At 38.9% G+C, this 14,979-nt stretch overlaps 2 protein-coding genes across 4 annotated transcripts; both read left to right on the top strand.

Moving 5' to 3' along the window:
* The first annotated feature begins 399 nt into the window (after positions 1–399).
* alpk1 (alpha-kinase 1) lies at positions 400–10,635 on the top strand. 2 transcript variants are annotated; one of them, XM_044342439.1, is made up of 14 exons: positions 400–446; positions 1,099–1,288; positions 1,808–1,962; positions 2,089–2,287; positions 2,608–2,667; positions 2,745–2,831; positions 2,931–3,007; positions 3,124–3,219; positions 3,305–3,409; positions 5,396–7,196; positions 7,708–7,855; positions 7,940–8,102; positions 8,820–9,006; positions 9,155–10,635. In XM_044342439.1, the coding sequence occupies exons 2-14, from the start codon at positions 1,174–1,176 to the stop codon at positions 9,334–9,336; spliced, it is 3,375 nt and encodes a 1,124-aa protein (XP_044198374.1). In that variant the 5' UTR covers positions 400–446; positions 1,099–1,173; the 3' UTR covers positions 9,337–10,635. The 2 variants fall into 2 exon arrangements, with proteins under 2 accessions (XP_044198374.1, XP_044198373.1); XM_044342438.1 differs by having other exon boundaries at positions 415–446; positions 1,055–1,288.
* A 639-nt stretch (positions 10,636–11,274) lies between these two features.
* On the top strand, positions 11,275–14,446 carry LOC122973675 (ependymin-2-like). Of its 2 annotated transcripts, none has more exons than XM_044341384.1 (7): positions 11,275–11,388; positions 11,770–11,880; positions 12,108–12,142; positions 12,244–12,378; positions 13,269–13,455; positions 13,551–13,638; positions 13,820–14,446. In XM_044341384.1, exons 2-7 carry the CDS (start codon positions 11,814–11,816, stop codon positions 13,947–13,949), a joined length of 642 nt encoding a protein of 213 aa, XP_044197319.1. In that variant the 5' UTR covers positions 11,275–11,388; positions 11,770–11,813; the 3' UTR covers positions 13,950–14,446. The 2 variants fall into 2 exon arrangements, with proteins under 2 accessions (XP_044197319.1, XP_044197320.1); XM_044341385.1 differs by having other exon boundaries at positions 11,283–11,388; positions 11,677–11,880.
* The last annotated feature ends 533 nt before the right edge of the window (positions 14,447–14,979 follow it).

Genomic DNA, 14,979 nt, shown 5'->3' with positions numbered 1-14,979 from the left:
TCTATCATGAGAATACATGAAAGTGAAAATCCGTCAAATTACAGTTTTTCTTGTTGCTTGTCTTTCTTTTTTGCCTTAGGTATTTAGTATGTTTGATTGTGAGTGTCTCTGTCTGTGAAACGTTTTTGTCTCTTGGTTTGCATGAAGAATAGCATGAAACTTTTTTAGGACTTTAGAAACCTAAATGACAATATTCAATGAATAAGACCTGTATCTGCCCTTTGTATCACCTTATATAATGTAAAAGTGGTTGCTATAAAACCCCCTTTCCCTTCCTTAGTAAGAGATTCAGTACAGACCGGTGGTTCAATCTGACCTGCCTTGTTGTCTGTGGGTAGGCGTGCCAAAATGCTTTGAAATTGGAATTGCGATATTTCCGACTGCTTATGAAAGCAACATCTCACAGTCCTGCCCTACCAGGAAGACGCAGAGAACCTGGGGTTACGGTTAGTACTGTTGAATTAGTGTAGGCTATCTGTATTATAAAAACTGTGTTTCATATGTCGGACTTTCTAACAAAAGTGTTTATCTTGTAAGGTATTATTTAACTCAATTCATTATTCTAAAAGTGTCCTCAAATACAACAGTAACTTCCATAATGACTCTTGTTGTCATCTATTCGATGACTGATTTTGCATTGTTATATTAATTACAGCACATTATGTGTTTGGTATATTTATAGATCTGTTATTTAAATAGCGTCCTATACAACGTCATCAATCACAACCACAATATTGTGCGTTTTTATGGTCAAGACTGACTTACGTACAGTAGGTCACTAATCTCAAATGTTAACAGACACATTATAAACCTCTTTTAAGACTATAAACCGAGTCTTCATTGCCTAAGACATTGTTTCATGAGTAGGCCTATATTCGTATCAACAAAGTTGTACTGTCCATAAAATTATAGGAAATCACGTAGATTTTAATTGAAAAAATGAATTATTTGTTAATTTACTTGAAATTTGGGTGTGATTCATTTAATTGTTGAATTTTTCAGATGTTGAAATTTACAAACAGACCCTGATTGTGCAATCCTTTCTCAACATCAGTATGATCAGCCTTTGGGATTCCCCTTCTTGAATCACTATTGTAGGAAGAGGGGTGAAGAGGCCAAGAAAGGAGGAAATCCTTTCATCCCAGGCAACTACATCGGCATCTGTTTACCAGAATGGACAGTCAGGAGGTGGGGGATTTACTGGAGGACTGCCTCAGAGCAGCAAAAGCAGCTGAACACTCAACACAGTCCAATGAGGCAGAGAGGCTGAACTACTGCAGCTGCAGAGGTCAGACACAAGATGGTGCTATTGAGTCAATTTACATGTAGGCCTTGGCGAAACCATTCTATGGGAGAAACCTAGATTTGGATTTGGGTGAGGATCAGAGATTTGGTGGTGGAATTACTGTACGCTCACATAAGCTTCACACACATGCTTTGTGTTGAGAATGAGGGACAAAGCCATGCTTAACAAATGGTCAGTGAATCCATTTTCAGAGCAGAGTTGGCATGCATTTGAGGTGATTTGCTTTTATTGAGCAAGTGCTTTTCAGTGGGGCAAGCTGAAACAGTGTTCATCATAAATCTCCCCCCTAAACTCAGTATAACCCAGTAAATTTGCCTTCCCAATGTAGAAAGTTTTTCTGGTGTAGTTTAATCCAAATTATTCCCTCCTACAAAAACGTTTAAAGTTAAGTTTTAAGTATTGTCCAGTTTATTCAGACTTGGGCCTTTGAGGTCCATTAATCTTTGTACACAGTTTTGCTAAATTTTAGAAATCCCACTTACTTACTCTTATTTCCTGTAGACCTGCTGTGTGCAGAGCTGGCGTCTCTCCTGCAGGAGGCCATGGAGATGAAGTGGCCTTTCGTGCCTGAGAAGTGGCAGTACAAGCAGTCAGTCAGTGCCAATGACAAGACCAACCTTAGTGACCTCATCAGCAAGCACCTACCTCAGCTACTGGTAATAATTACACAGCAAGTTTGTAGTTATAATTTCCTATGTGAGCATATTTTAGTGTCACTGAATTTAAAAATAATTTACAGGCACTTTCCCAGTACAAAATAAACATGTTTGTTGTGTTGCCAGGCTGTTCTGAAGGCATCCATCATGGCTCAGGATGCACACATGGCACTGGCGGTGGTCTTCTTAGTGGACCGATTCCTCTACTGGACAGACGAGTCCAGTCGGCTGCTGAAGATCACCAAGCTGCTCCACAGATGCCATCCTGACACCCCTGTGGCCCCTCAGCTGGTTATACGACAGGCCAGGGTCTACCTTAACTCTGGTACAGTGTGGTGGAGGGATGGGGTTGACCATATGGGACTGCTTCTAAAAGGAAATGATAGTACTTTATTTTATTCTTAGTCTTATGGGAAGCCACTGGCACTGAACAAAAGTAAAAGGATGAGTAATACTTCATATATCATCCGAATCACTGTTTTGGGAAATCATAGTGATCGATGCAAATTCATAACATGGAAATTACATGTGAAAAGCCTTTCATTACTTTTTCATTATTACACATTTACATTGCAGAGGTATTGATGATTGATTAGCTTATACAGAGTTGGATAAATGTGAACATAATCATCATCTTCCACACAGGCAAACTGCAGAAGGCAGAATACATACTGAGCAGTCTGATTAACAATAGTGGGGCAACAGGTAAGATCATTGCTATCTCAGTTGTCTTTAATGATCATTGTACTGTATAAACAGCAAAACCTTCTTTTAATTTACAGGTTGTTGGGTGTACCACTCTGAGAGTGACAGGGCTCTTGTGCAGGCTGTTAGTGTTCAAGTGCGTGGAATGATTTTGCAAAAGCTAGGTAAGATATTATTTTCCTAAATGAAAAAATAGTTAATTCTACTGATGCCATCATACACTGATATTATGACTAATCTACTATCTTTGTGGGCTCTTTCAGGCTTGTGGCTGGAGGCTGCAGAGCTAATCTGGGCTTCTTTGGTTGGTTACTATGCACTACCTCAACCTGATAAAAAGGTAGCGCAGACACAACCACAATATTTTCCTCAGTGGCATCATGAGCTTGTAAACATGCATGGCCTAGTTTACATGCTGTTATAAATTTTTGCTCTACATATTTGTATATTTTATAGGGCATTGGAACTTCCCTTGGTATACTGGCCAACATATTGGTGTCTATGAATGATAAAGACTTCCATGCTTTCAAGTCTAATGCAGACAAAGATTGGGTAAGTCTAACTAATATAAAGTTGCTTTGTATATCATTGGCTTTGTATAATTTCTTGTCTATTTGTATCTGATTGTTTGGAGCAGTCTTTACTTGGGGACAGGAGTCATCGTCTTCTTTTAGCGGCCGAGGCAGCTAAAATGGCAGTGGTGTACAGCCAGTACACTTCCCTCTATGTGTTGACCCATGTGGTAAGTTGTTCTATTTACCGGTCTCTGGCACCACTCACAGTGATCTGCAATAGACATGAATCAATAAAGTCACAGTTTCACAACAGAGACAAGTTTAGTTTATTTTTAATCCTTTATTTAATCAGGTAGTCTCATTGAGATCAGGATCTGTTTTTCAAGACAGACCTGTGTACAAAAATAAACATACAGTTTAAACATAGACAGACGCACATGTAATTCACAGACGCACATTATACATTTTTCAAAATTAAGAAAAGCAATTACAAGTGTGACTGCAAGTACATAAGTACAACCTTTTAAAATGTTCAAGTGAAATAAGAGAGTGTACCTTCATATTTTTGGGATTTCATTCCATTTGTACACAGCATAGTATTTGAAACCACTTTTTCCAAGTTCAGTGTGAACAAGACACACAGCTAATGTTAAAATGTCCTGATATTGAAGGGAATGTATTTAAATGTAACCAGAGAGCAGAGATAATTGGGCATTTTTGGAGTAAAGCCTTACGAATAAACAACATACAATGCTGCTCCCCTCTGTTTGTTAAGGAGGACCATCCCACCTTTTTATATAAGATGCAATGGTGAGTGAGAAATGTATCTCCTGTGATGAAGCACAGTACACTGTGATACATTGAGTCAAGAGGCTTTAAGGTGGAGGGAGAAGCATGCTTATATACTATAATCTGTTGCAGTTTTGTAGATTGTAGATTGCACAGTGGTCTTTCAAGTAGCAGAACAGAAACATGATTTGTTTCTATACAAAAATCCAATTTTGACCCTCAGTTTGCTTGATGGGTGTTCCACATGAGTCTTAAAAGTAAGTCTGGTATCACTCTTAGATTTGTTAGGGTTTAAAGTCACCAGTTTACTGTACACCTCACCTTGGCTTACTGATATAAAAGAAAATTTATTGCCAGAGTGGAGTGAGAGTTTGGTGAAGAACCTGCAGATGGAGAGCCAGCACTAAAGGTAGTAGTAGTGAACTGTTTGTTAAACATATTGCCAGATGAAATGAATCAAAGCAGATTTAAGGGGGCAGTGAGGCAGGGGAATTATTTTCAAGGAAGTGATCATTTTCCAAAATTCACTTGCGTTACCAGAGGTATTTGCAAGCAAGGACAAGTAGAAGTCAGATTAGGCTTTTCTAATAAGTCTGAGAAAGTTATGTCATTGGTGCCTGAAATTCTGCCCGTCAGTTGGATGATTGGTAGTTTTGGCTGTCTTCCAAGCAGCATCTCTGAAAATAAGAGCTTTGGAAATGTTTGGGGAGAACCAAGGATTAGAATGGTGTGAATGTTTTAAATTTTAATAAGTTACATGTTTATTAAGTACGTTGTTAAAAATTGTGTTAAAATTATTAAAAACTAGGTCAGAGTCAGAAATGTTTTCAGTTTTTTCAAGATCAGAGTGACACAAATCATTAAAAAAAGAAATTGTTTGCTCGCTTTGCCTTTTCTTTACTATGGTGTTAGACCGGAGGTTTCGAGTATTTGACTAATTGGGCAATGGTCACTGATGTCTTGAGCAAAAACTGCGCTAGTGAGGAACTTAAGTGGATTGTTTGTTAATATAAGACATATCAGGGTTGATTTAAAATTATTTGATTTGTTTGGCTGTGTAGGACTAGAAATTAACTGTAGATTAAGCTCTAAGCAAAGTTCTTGTAGTCTGGCGGAGTCTTTTGAAAGCCAATCTAAATTCAAATCACCCAAAATACCTCAGAATTAACATGGGATGATATTAATTTGGCAATTTCTTTGAAGGCCTCACAATTTGTGAATTGGGGATGATAGATTCCAATAACTGTAAAAAAGTCACTACCTCCAGGGCAGATGTCCAACAATACATTCAAAACTCTTTGGTAGTGTGACAGTAGCAACAGTTAGGTAGCTAATGAGAGAACAGATCCAACTGAAATATCTTGTGAAGGTACAGCTTTCATTCTTTGTCAGCCTCTCTCTGATAGACTCCTCTTTCTCTCCAGGCAACTCAAGGAACCTGCTTTTTATCATACAGTTTCTCCTTGGAGTGTCCTTCCACTGAAAGGCAGTCATTCCTCCTGCAGGCCAGAGAGGCATTTGCAATCGGTCTACTCACCAAAGCAGAGGGCGAGCTTGTCACCAGCAGGCAGGAGCTTCACACCTTCCTCAAGGCTGCATATTCTCTCGCTGTCACTCACAAATGGCTTGGCACTCCTTCAGAGGTTGTGGTGCAGGCAACACAAGCTTGCCAAAAAGCTTTATCGCACTTTTATGATTACTGCCATGCAGATACCCAAGACAAAGATAGCCTTTGTGCTGAAATCCTGCGTCTGATTGCCCATGTCAAGCTTCTGTTGCGAGTGGAGCCATTCCTTAATTCAGACAAGGGATCTTATATCCCTGACAGCTACAGAAACATCAGAGACAGATCGGCTAATTTCACTTTAGAAGGTTTCTCAAAGGTGATGCAGAGATTTCAGAAGTATCATGCATCACTGTGTGAGACCACCAACACACACTGTAAGGGGGCTAAAGAGGAAATAGATGGACCAAGGCTATGTATAACTGCACTGGGGACGACCATTGGTACACTCAACACTGACTGCAGCACTGAAGCCTGCAAAGTGTCAAAGGATGCACCCAAAGGAAAGGAGCCACAACAGAGAGTTTCAAATTCAACTGCTTTGAATCCACTTCAAAAGTCTGATCTGTGCAGCACTCTTGGAAGCACAGATAACCTTGGCTCTTCATGGCAGAACTTCTCCTTGAATAGTTCAGGGTCTCCTCGGCCCAGCAGCAGTGGCTACACAGGGAGCATCGCCATTGTAGCGTATGGGAGCAATCTGAGCTGTCCGACCACTGAGGTTGATGATGACAAGTCAGACAGCATGCTAGAATTTACTGATAAAAACCAGAAGCGAGATTTACAAGGTTGTACCTCTAGTGTCACTTCCTGTACAGTCCTGGGACCTGCAGTACTTGCCACTTCCTCCTCTAATGCAAGCAGTGATTTAGACAAGTTTGAAGTGCTAGAAGCTGCAATAGAGACACTGGGTAGTGAGGATGATTGGATGACTGATAGTGTTGGTGTGTCACTGAAACCTTCAGTAGCTGAAGGAGCAGCACAATCCTTATCCAAACTTACTCTCAGAACATCCTCCAGCTCTCTCAGTGACAGTTTCAGTTCTGAGTCATCGTGGGAGAAAATCTCAGTTGACCTTAACTCTCCCACAAACAGAAAACCTCAGGCAACTGGCTTCGCAAAAGCAGGAACTGGCCAAAGGAGCAAGTCAACAGAGTCAGATGGGAGCTTCTTTCTCATGGAAACACTTGATTCTGAAACCAGTGATACAGGTCCCATGCACACAAACCACTCTTCCAAGCCTCAACCTCTGGAGAGCCTTAATGTGAACACTCAGAATGACTCTGTTACTGAAAAACCACCTACCAACAACTCTTTAACAACCCCACACTCAAACATTGCTCAATTTGTCCCAGAACAGTGTGCCTCCACTGAAACCTCCACAGAGAGCTCAATCGAGATGCTGGAGATGAATCCAAGTGGACACCCGTGCAATGAGGTCACTTGTACAGAAGAAGTGAATGTCCCTCAGAGGAAGAACCCTTTGTGCTACAGCTGCTGTAAGCACAGCACTGTCGGTGATGTTGCTCCTGAGAGAGAGTATTTCTTGTCACAGCAGGATTACCACAGCTTTCTGGCAGGAGTTTGCCATGAATGTCTGCTGAAGAGATTGCACAGTGAGAAGACACAGTTCAAACTCAAGAAACACAGAATGGCCTATAGTAAGTTTGAATTCCCATAGTTGTTGAAATTTGTCTTCAAAGTCAATACATGTTTTTAGCCACACTAGCAATGTAGCTCTAGGGATGGTAATGTTGGTCGGTTGGTCCATCACTGGTCCAGACTGAAATATTTCAACAACTACTGGATGGATTGCTATTATATATTGTACAGACATTCATGGATGGATGAGGATGAAGCCTACTGACTATGTTGATCCCCTGATTTTTACTCTAGGACCAAATCGGGTCAAAATTTCAAGTTTCCCAATAATTTAATTTATGACCAAATACCTACAAAACTATTGGCATTGCTGTTTAGTGCTAGTTAGCAAATGTTAACACTCTATGTTCAACATGCTAGATGGTGACAATGGTAAACATTATACCCACCTCATAGAGCCAGTAGTGTAGCTGTACACCCTGAGTCTTGCTGTTCCTCTGGCTCAATTTTTTCTGGACAGAGCAGATTCATTGTACCTGTCTGCTAATTTCTGACCGTCATCTCTGCTAGGTGCCCTTCATTTAAAGTTCTCCAAAGCCACAGGCCTGTGGACAGCCAGGGAGACCTGTGTTTACATCGGAGAGCCAATGGGGCTGCAGGGCAAGCAGAGGGCTGCCATATGGGTGCAGTTTTTACACCAGGAGGAGAGGTTAAGCAGGTACACAGCTACACATACAAGGCACACTCTAACCTGAACATGATAACTTTATGTCTGACTTTGTGTGTATATCTATATCCCTAGTTATGTGGGAAAAGATTACTTGAAGCCAAAGCAGATCCAATTTCACCTGAAAGACGTGGAAAGACAGATGACAGCCCAGTACTATGTGACTGAATTCAATAAGAGCCTCTACGACAAGGAAGTCATGGCTCAGATCTTCTTCATCCCCTCTGAAGCATTATTGGTGAATCACATGCCAAACATAAAAACATAAAAGTTTCCTTCATTTGGAGAGAGCAGAAATGGGAGATGTTAAAATTAAAATTACTTAACTGATAAAGACTACTTTAATAGGACCCCTTCAGAGACTTCAGAGACAGCAGAGTGCAGGATTGCCTGCAGCGGCCTTGGAGCAGCTTTAGTTCAGATTCAAATTTAATACCACAGTACACCCTCCAGCTGTCAGTTCACAGCTGAAAACTGTCTACTGTCTTGTGACAGTACTAGAGCCAACATCCTGTTGGTTATTAGCCTAGATTGTACTAGGAGCTGTTAAAAAGGGAACATGTGAAATTACAATACAAATAATAGCTTAGCGGTATATATTCTCCTAATCATCTCTGCTCTCCCCTTAATGAATTAGACAAAAAAGAACTTGCAAAGTGCAAAGCAAGCTATAAATTTAATTAAATTTACCATTCAGCCTAGATAACACACCTGAAGATAAACACCATATAGTTTAACTGCATTTACTATAGTTTATTTTAAGCACTGACAGATTACTTGCTACCACCACATTTAATCATCTGTAGAGACATAATAAAGTCAGTGGATTACAGAAGAAAATTAGACTACACAAATACACATAACTCTAGTGTTGCAGCAATATTAATGAGTTATGTATGAGTACAGGATTTAAATATTTCCTAATTCCCATCTTGTTTTCTGTACCTGTGAATAGATTATGAATGGAAATGAGATAGTGGGATGTGTAACTGTTGAGCCCTTCATGCTTGGAGACTTTGTCAAACTGACCAACAACACTGGAAAGAAGGACAAGAGTTTCCAGGCCACAGAATATGGTCTTGCCTTTGGACACTTCACCTACTTGTTCTCTGACTGCCAGGAAGTTGTTGTAGACCTGCAAGGTGCGTGTGTATAACTGATCACTATAACCACCACAGACCTATGGTGCATTCTTGTCATTTAGGGAAGGTGGCACTCCTTTCTACCTGAAAGTATATATCTATATGAGTTTGTTCATAGGTGTGAGCATCATTTTCCTTTTCTCCACAGGGTGGGTGACAGCCAATGGCAAAGGGCTGACCTACCTCACTGACCCCCAGATCCACTCCACCAAGATCCCCAAAGGCCCCTCCAACTTTGCTGACAGGGGCATCAGGTACTTCCTGGAAGAGCAACATGGACCGGAGTGCAATGGCATTTGCCAGCTGCTTAAACTATGTCCAGTGGTCTGACAGCCACATGTTCTTCCTCAGAAAAAGTTGCTGTGTTGAGTGTCTTGATATGTGTGTGTTTGTGTTCCCAAATCTTAGAGCCTTTGATACAAGGGTTTACATATTTAGGCTTAAATGTACTTTTGTTTTGTTAGAATCAATGTACTGTATTTCATAATAATATTAACTCACTGATTTAAATTGGAAATATTTATTGTATCATATTATTATTATTGTTGTTGATTTTTTTCAGATACCTAATCTTAGAAGACTTAGAAACAAAACATAGCAGTATAATTTTGTTCTTTGGTTTAATAGTCATAGGGGTCGCTTTGTGTGGTTTTACATTTTAAAGCTGTAAAATGTGAAAGTTTTCTCAACTGGATTATCTTTTCTGCTCAATACTGGTGTTTACAAATCGGTGTGCGATGTATGCAGACACCAGTTGAATTTCATTTAAGAGAATTATGAATGTAGATTAACTAAATTCTATCTGTGGTGCTAAATATTTAAACTTATGTGCTATTTAAATTATCATATCTGATGGTTGTGGGTAGAGAGGTTATAGACAGGTGATCTGTAACACAAGCTAAATTGTATTTCTGTTTGAGTAGTTACTCTCCACTGCATTGTATAATATAAAATACTTGTGTTATTTTGTTACTGACATGTTTGACATTTGTTCTCGGTGTCTCCACATGGCTGGATTGTTGTCTAACTGGATCGTCAGTGTAGGAATCACCTGACAGATTGACAAATGATGTGTTTCCATCAGCAGCATTGTTTAGATTAGTCTTTTCATTGCTGCTGTTAACACCCACATATTCAACTTACACAAATAAATGTTTCCACTAATTATTACTTCAATAACTAACAGAGAAGTAACCTTGTACACATGCCAACATTGGTAATATAAAAAAAGTGTATAAAATGTAAACAGGTTGCAAATGAATGAGATAAAGCCTTTTTTATTCAAGAAATTGTATTTTTGGATTAATTTGGTGCATCACAAAATAGCAAAGACACTGTAAGACACTGTTGTGTCACTCTCTTTCTGTGTGCATGTGTAGTCTGTCCTCTTTCCAGGTCTCCATGGTGATGGAGGTCACATGGCTCAGGTCCTACTCCATTTGGTGGCACCTGGAAACTGCTCAGCGTCCTCTTGATCACATTCTTCATAAATCCATTATAGTTTTGTCATCCTGTTTGTCCATGCTGTATTTGTGTAATTTGTGTTCTATTCTGTACACCCAACATCTATTGACTGTCTCTCCTGGGAGAGGGATCCCTCCTCTGTTGCTCTTCCTGAGGTGTCTTCCATTTTTTCCCCATTAAAGGGTTAAGGTAAAACTCCTTAAAAAAGGATTTTTTAGGGAGTTTTACCTTACTTGAATGGAAGGTCTAAGGACAGAGGATGTTGTATTGCTGTACAGATTGTAGGCAAATTTGTGATTTGTGATATTGGGCTATACAAATAAAATTGACTTCACTTGACAATTGATTTTGAAAACATTCCTAGATTAATGTAATCTGTGTTTTACTTAATTACTGATGATAAAGGACAGTAATCATACAGTAGACTTATTGAAAAATGATTATGTCCTTGTTATTTATAAAACTGGCTGGGGTGTGTTACCTCAAAATTGACTGTACAAGTCAATTGCAATATTTGAAGCTTAGCTTAGTTTTGCACAGTGTTGAAATATAAAATATTGAATCACAGGAATTAAGAAACCCTGTTATTGTGAATGTATAGCATAATACTGTTATTAAATAAACCATGCTGAACATATCAAAACCAGCAAGGCAAGAAGATTTGCATGACGTTCTGGTATTCCAGTCAGGTGTCAGCAGTGTCACACCTTCAAATCATATGACAGTGATGTCACTAAAAGCACCCATGAGCCTCCACTTCATTCTGCCAAAATCCAGTCCTGGCTTTACTAGCCACCTTCTTTTGTGAACACAAACAACATTCTTTACCCCTGACCCACTGTGCACGGGTCTTACAGCCACTCATCTATATGCACTTCATTAAAAATGTGAAAAACTGAACTTTCCTGAGCATGGGAGGTAATGTATTCTTTTGTGTATTCATTTCTAGCACAGTTGAATATACTGCATCATGTATTTTAGGTTAATATGTTTTAGGGTTGGTTGTAAAACTTGTATGGATACAATATTTCTTTACAAATATAAACACAATCTGCTGTACAATTAGCTCCTCCATTAAATATTAACCAGTTATACAGTGCACACAAAGTGGAGCAGGTGTAATTTGTAGGAAGATATATTGACTTTTATGCCCTTTCAGCTTGATGTGAGCCTGATAACACGTATGACGTCATTGTTTTTCATAAGGCTGATGGGGTTTAACATAACCTGGCAGCAGGACTTTCTCCTGGAGCCTAGTAACAGTGTTTATAAAGAAGTGACTTCCCTCTCACACACCAGACTGTTTGGAGCTCCCAGAGAACTGCAACGTGGGATCCTAAAATATGAGACTCTTAGTGGTTTTAATGTGCTTACTGGCAGGCTGCCTGGCCCAGAAGCCTCATCCATGCAGTAAGTAAAATAACAGATATATGAGGAAAATCATTTGAAGTTTAATTGTTATTGTCCTAATTTCATGCTTTCTCAATTCTCAAGGATAATTATATTAACAATGTTTTCCATTTGCTGCCTTGCACAGTGATCAGGTTTGCTATTTAAAGCTAATTTACTCTGCCAAATGTGTACTTTTGTGAAATAATACAGTGTAATCATTTTACATATCTTCTTCCATATCACAGGAAGTCCTCCTCTTCTGAGTGGAGCCCTCACTGTGGTGAGTGTGAGCATGAAAGCAGGAACAGAGCATAATGACTAAGCACAATTACAATATGTGTAAAGGGAAGATATAAGCTAACTCACATCATCTTTGTCCAGTCCACACAGAATGAAAAGCTGTGGGCTTATGCGCAGTACCTGTATGATGCACTGGGACAACGAGTACGACTCAGGGAACTGGGGACTTACCAGAATAAGTCATTTACTCAAGACGTTCTTCTGCTCTTTAGAGAGGTGACCAAAGCAATGACATGGGCATACCTAATATTGATTTTAGAGTGCAGTCCCTCCTAACCAATGCTGGAAAGTACAAGCAAATTATAGATGCACAGATATCTGCTTCAGATTAATTATTCCTACAGAAGTTTATACTCAATTTATATAGAATTTCTAATATTTTAATGAAAAGACGAGTATAAATATGAACTCTGATTCAGATTTTTTGTCTTTGATTTCAAGGGTTGTTTCCAGCATAGGCTTCTCACTCCTCACAATGAGACAACATTTAAGATGTACACCAGTAGTAACAGATATAATGGAGCAATAGTTACAGTTGCCTTTGCTGACTTAGCTGAGGGGATGAGAGTTTTCTTTTCTTTGACTCCAAATCTGCCTGCTCAAAAATGATAGGATTACATATTTTATGTGGACCTAGCAAACAATTATATGAGGTGTGGTCCTTTTGTTATCACATCAACAAAACCATATTTTTTGTGGGGGATGAAATTCCCAATAACTGCATTTATCTGACTGTGTTGGACAAAATATATAATGTATATTCAGGTGCAAGTAGTTAGATGAATGCACATATATAAATGCTTAGATAGGCATGTAACATGACAACAGATGTTGAAGTAATTTTAATATTTAATTTCCACTTATTTCTACAGTTATTGTACAGTGTTTTTTAAAAAGCATTTAAAAAGCACTTTTTCTGCAAGTTATATTGTCTTGCATATGTTTACATGCTGAAAGACACCCTGAATATATAAAATTTGGATTTTGCCTATACACAGTGCTCATTGTGAATTGTTATTATCATATTTAAGTGTAAAAGTTCGATGCAAAAATTAATCAATCTATTAACAATAGTTATCTTCATCCCATGACTTTCTGTCCATCAGGGTACCATGTATGACATTTTTGAGAATAACCACACATGCAGCAAAAGGCCTCTGAAGGGAGTCTTCCATCCTATGGCCATCCCAAAAGATGCATCTCTATTGGGCCAGGCTATTCTGGGCAGCTCGTCTGGACCCGGACAAGGACTCCTGGTCAACACGTGGACAGGAGATCTGCACGGCGAAACAGGTGAGAGACCATGTAATGGTAGAGTAGATAAAGAGTATCTTATCTGTCTCCATCCCACTTTATGAACATGTTCACTTTCACCTTTGACCCTCCAGGAAAGTACATGAGCACAGTCACTGAATTTGGATGCATTCCTGTCAGCACTATGTACCACACTGTCCAGTTTGGATGGATGATGACAAGGTAAGCTCTCATTAAGACAGAACAGTACAGTATATATTTCATAATTTAGCTTTACAAACCATTCAACCATCAAATTTGTGCACATGTTGTTGCGCTACAAAAAAGTTCCAAGAAACCAGAAAATCTAAAATAATTGCATGTGGCCAAGTCATTGTTATATCACTGTCTTTCTGCTCAATAGCTTCTTCAACAACGTCATTGGGATTTCGGACCCTGGTCAGCTCAACCCTCCAGACTTCTGCCTGGACACAGAGATGAAGGCTGATGAGGAGCCAGTAGACTTCTTCCACTTGTTCCGTAACAAGCATTGAGGACTTTCTTTAACTGTCTCTAATTTGAGATTTTTGAGTGGTGCTACTAAATCATAGCTTTGGTATGTAGCATACATCTCACTTGCTCCTGCTACAAACATGTAACTTAAAGCATCTTGGGTTGAAATTCAGCAGAATTTTACATAGACACATACTGTAATATGTCTTACTTAAACCTATAGCAGCACTGATGAATATTTTTATATTGGCAATGGTTTAAATGACTATGTGTAATGTGGAAGAGCTCGCTCAGAATGATGAACTCAAGGATTATCACTCGATTCTGCAGTTCTCTGCAGTTTCCTTCAGCTCTACAGAGCGTCTTTTAGCATCTTAAAGTGCATTGGTTCATTTTTGTGGCCTCCAGTTGTTACTCGCTCTCTGCTACATGTGTTGATAGATAATTCTTTGCTTTCACCTTTATAAAGTGATAATATGTCAAGGTTGTTTTTTCAGGTTGCTCTACTGAAAATAAAGTCAATGCAGTTTTAAATAAATGAATGTTGGGTGACTTTTTTTCAGGTTATATTAGCTCAAATGCAAAATAATAATGAAACTACAAAACCCCCTTTATTTCATTTCATAGAAGAGGAGCTCAAATTATCATTGTGCTGCTGTGCACACAAGCACCCCCGAGGAATTTGAGAGTTCACAGAAATTAAACCTTTCATAATATTGATTGCGAACTGTCTATCAACAAAAGACACATTAATTAATATGGCATTATCATTTAATGATTTTTCGAACAAACAAAAGTCGATTTTTAATCATACAAAACCTGGTTAAAAAATAATCTTTTCGATGAATAATGATTTTCTTATGTGATACTGTACAAAGATTTTGGTGCAGCAAACCTTTAAACAAAAGGACAGACACAGCAAGAGGAGTCCTGAGCAACAAGTCATATTTTATGGATATGGGGTTGATCTCTGGTCACGAGACTAAGTGAAAGAAGTGAAGAAGGGCAGCTTCTGCACTATATCCCCACAATCATCATCACAAAAATCTTCATTTTATTTCCTCATCCTTT

This window comes from Thunnus albacares, chromosome 22 (genome assembly GCF_914725855.1).
Source record: "Thunnus albacares chromosome 22, fThuAlb1.1, whole genome shotgun sequence".
NCBI lineage: Eukaryota > Metazoa > Chordata > Actinopteri > Scombriformes > Scombridae > Thunnus > Thunnus albacares.
Note: the sequence above shows the minus strand (reverse complement) of the source record. Positions and strands in the feature narration are given on the sequence as shown.

Excerpts from the sequence above, each read along its gene's own strand:
- LOC122973675 (XM_044341384.1), top strand. The coding sequence starts at position 11,814 with ATGAGACTCTTAGTGGTTTTAATGTGCTTACTGGCAGGCTGCCTGGCC. Across the intron at positions 12,379-13,268 it reads TTCTTCTGCTCTTTAGAGAG|GGTACCATGTATGACATTTT; the intron begins GTGACCAAAGCA and ends TCTGTCCATCAG. Across the intron at positions 13,639-13,819 it reads TTTGGATGGATGATGACAAG|CTTCTTCAACAACGTCATTG; the intron begins GTAAGCTCTCAT and ends TCTGCTCAATAG.
- alpk1 (XM_044342439.1), top strand. The coding sequence starts at position 1,174 with ATGGACAGTCAGGAGGTGGGGGATTTACTGGAGGACTGCCTCAGAGCA. Across the intron at positions 1,289-1,807 it reads GAACTACTGCAGCTGCAGAG|ACCTGCTGTGTGCAGAGCTG; the intron begins GTCAGACACAAG and ends TATTTCCTGTAG. Across the intron at positions 3,410-5,395 it reads TCTATGTGTTGACCCATGTG|GCAACTCAAGGAACCTGCTT; the intron begins GTAAGTTGTTCT and ends CTTTCTCTCCAG.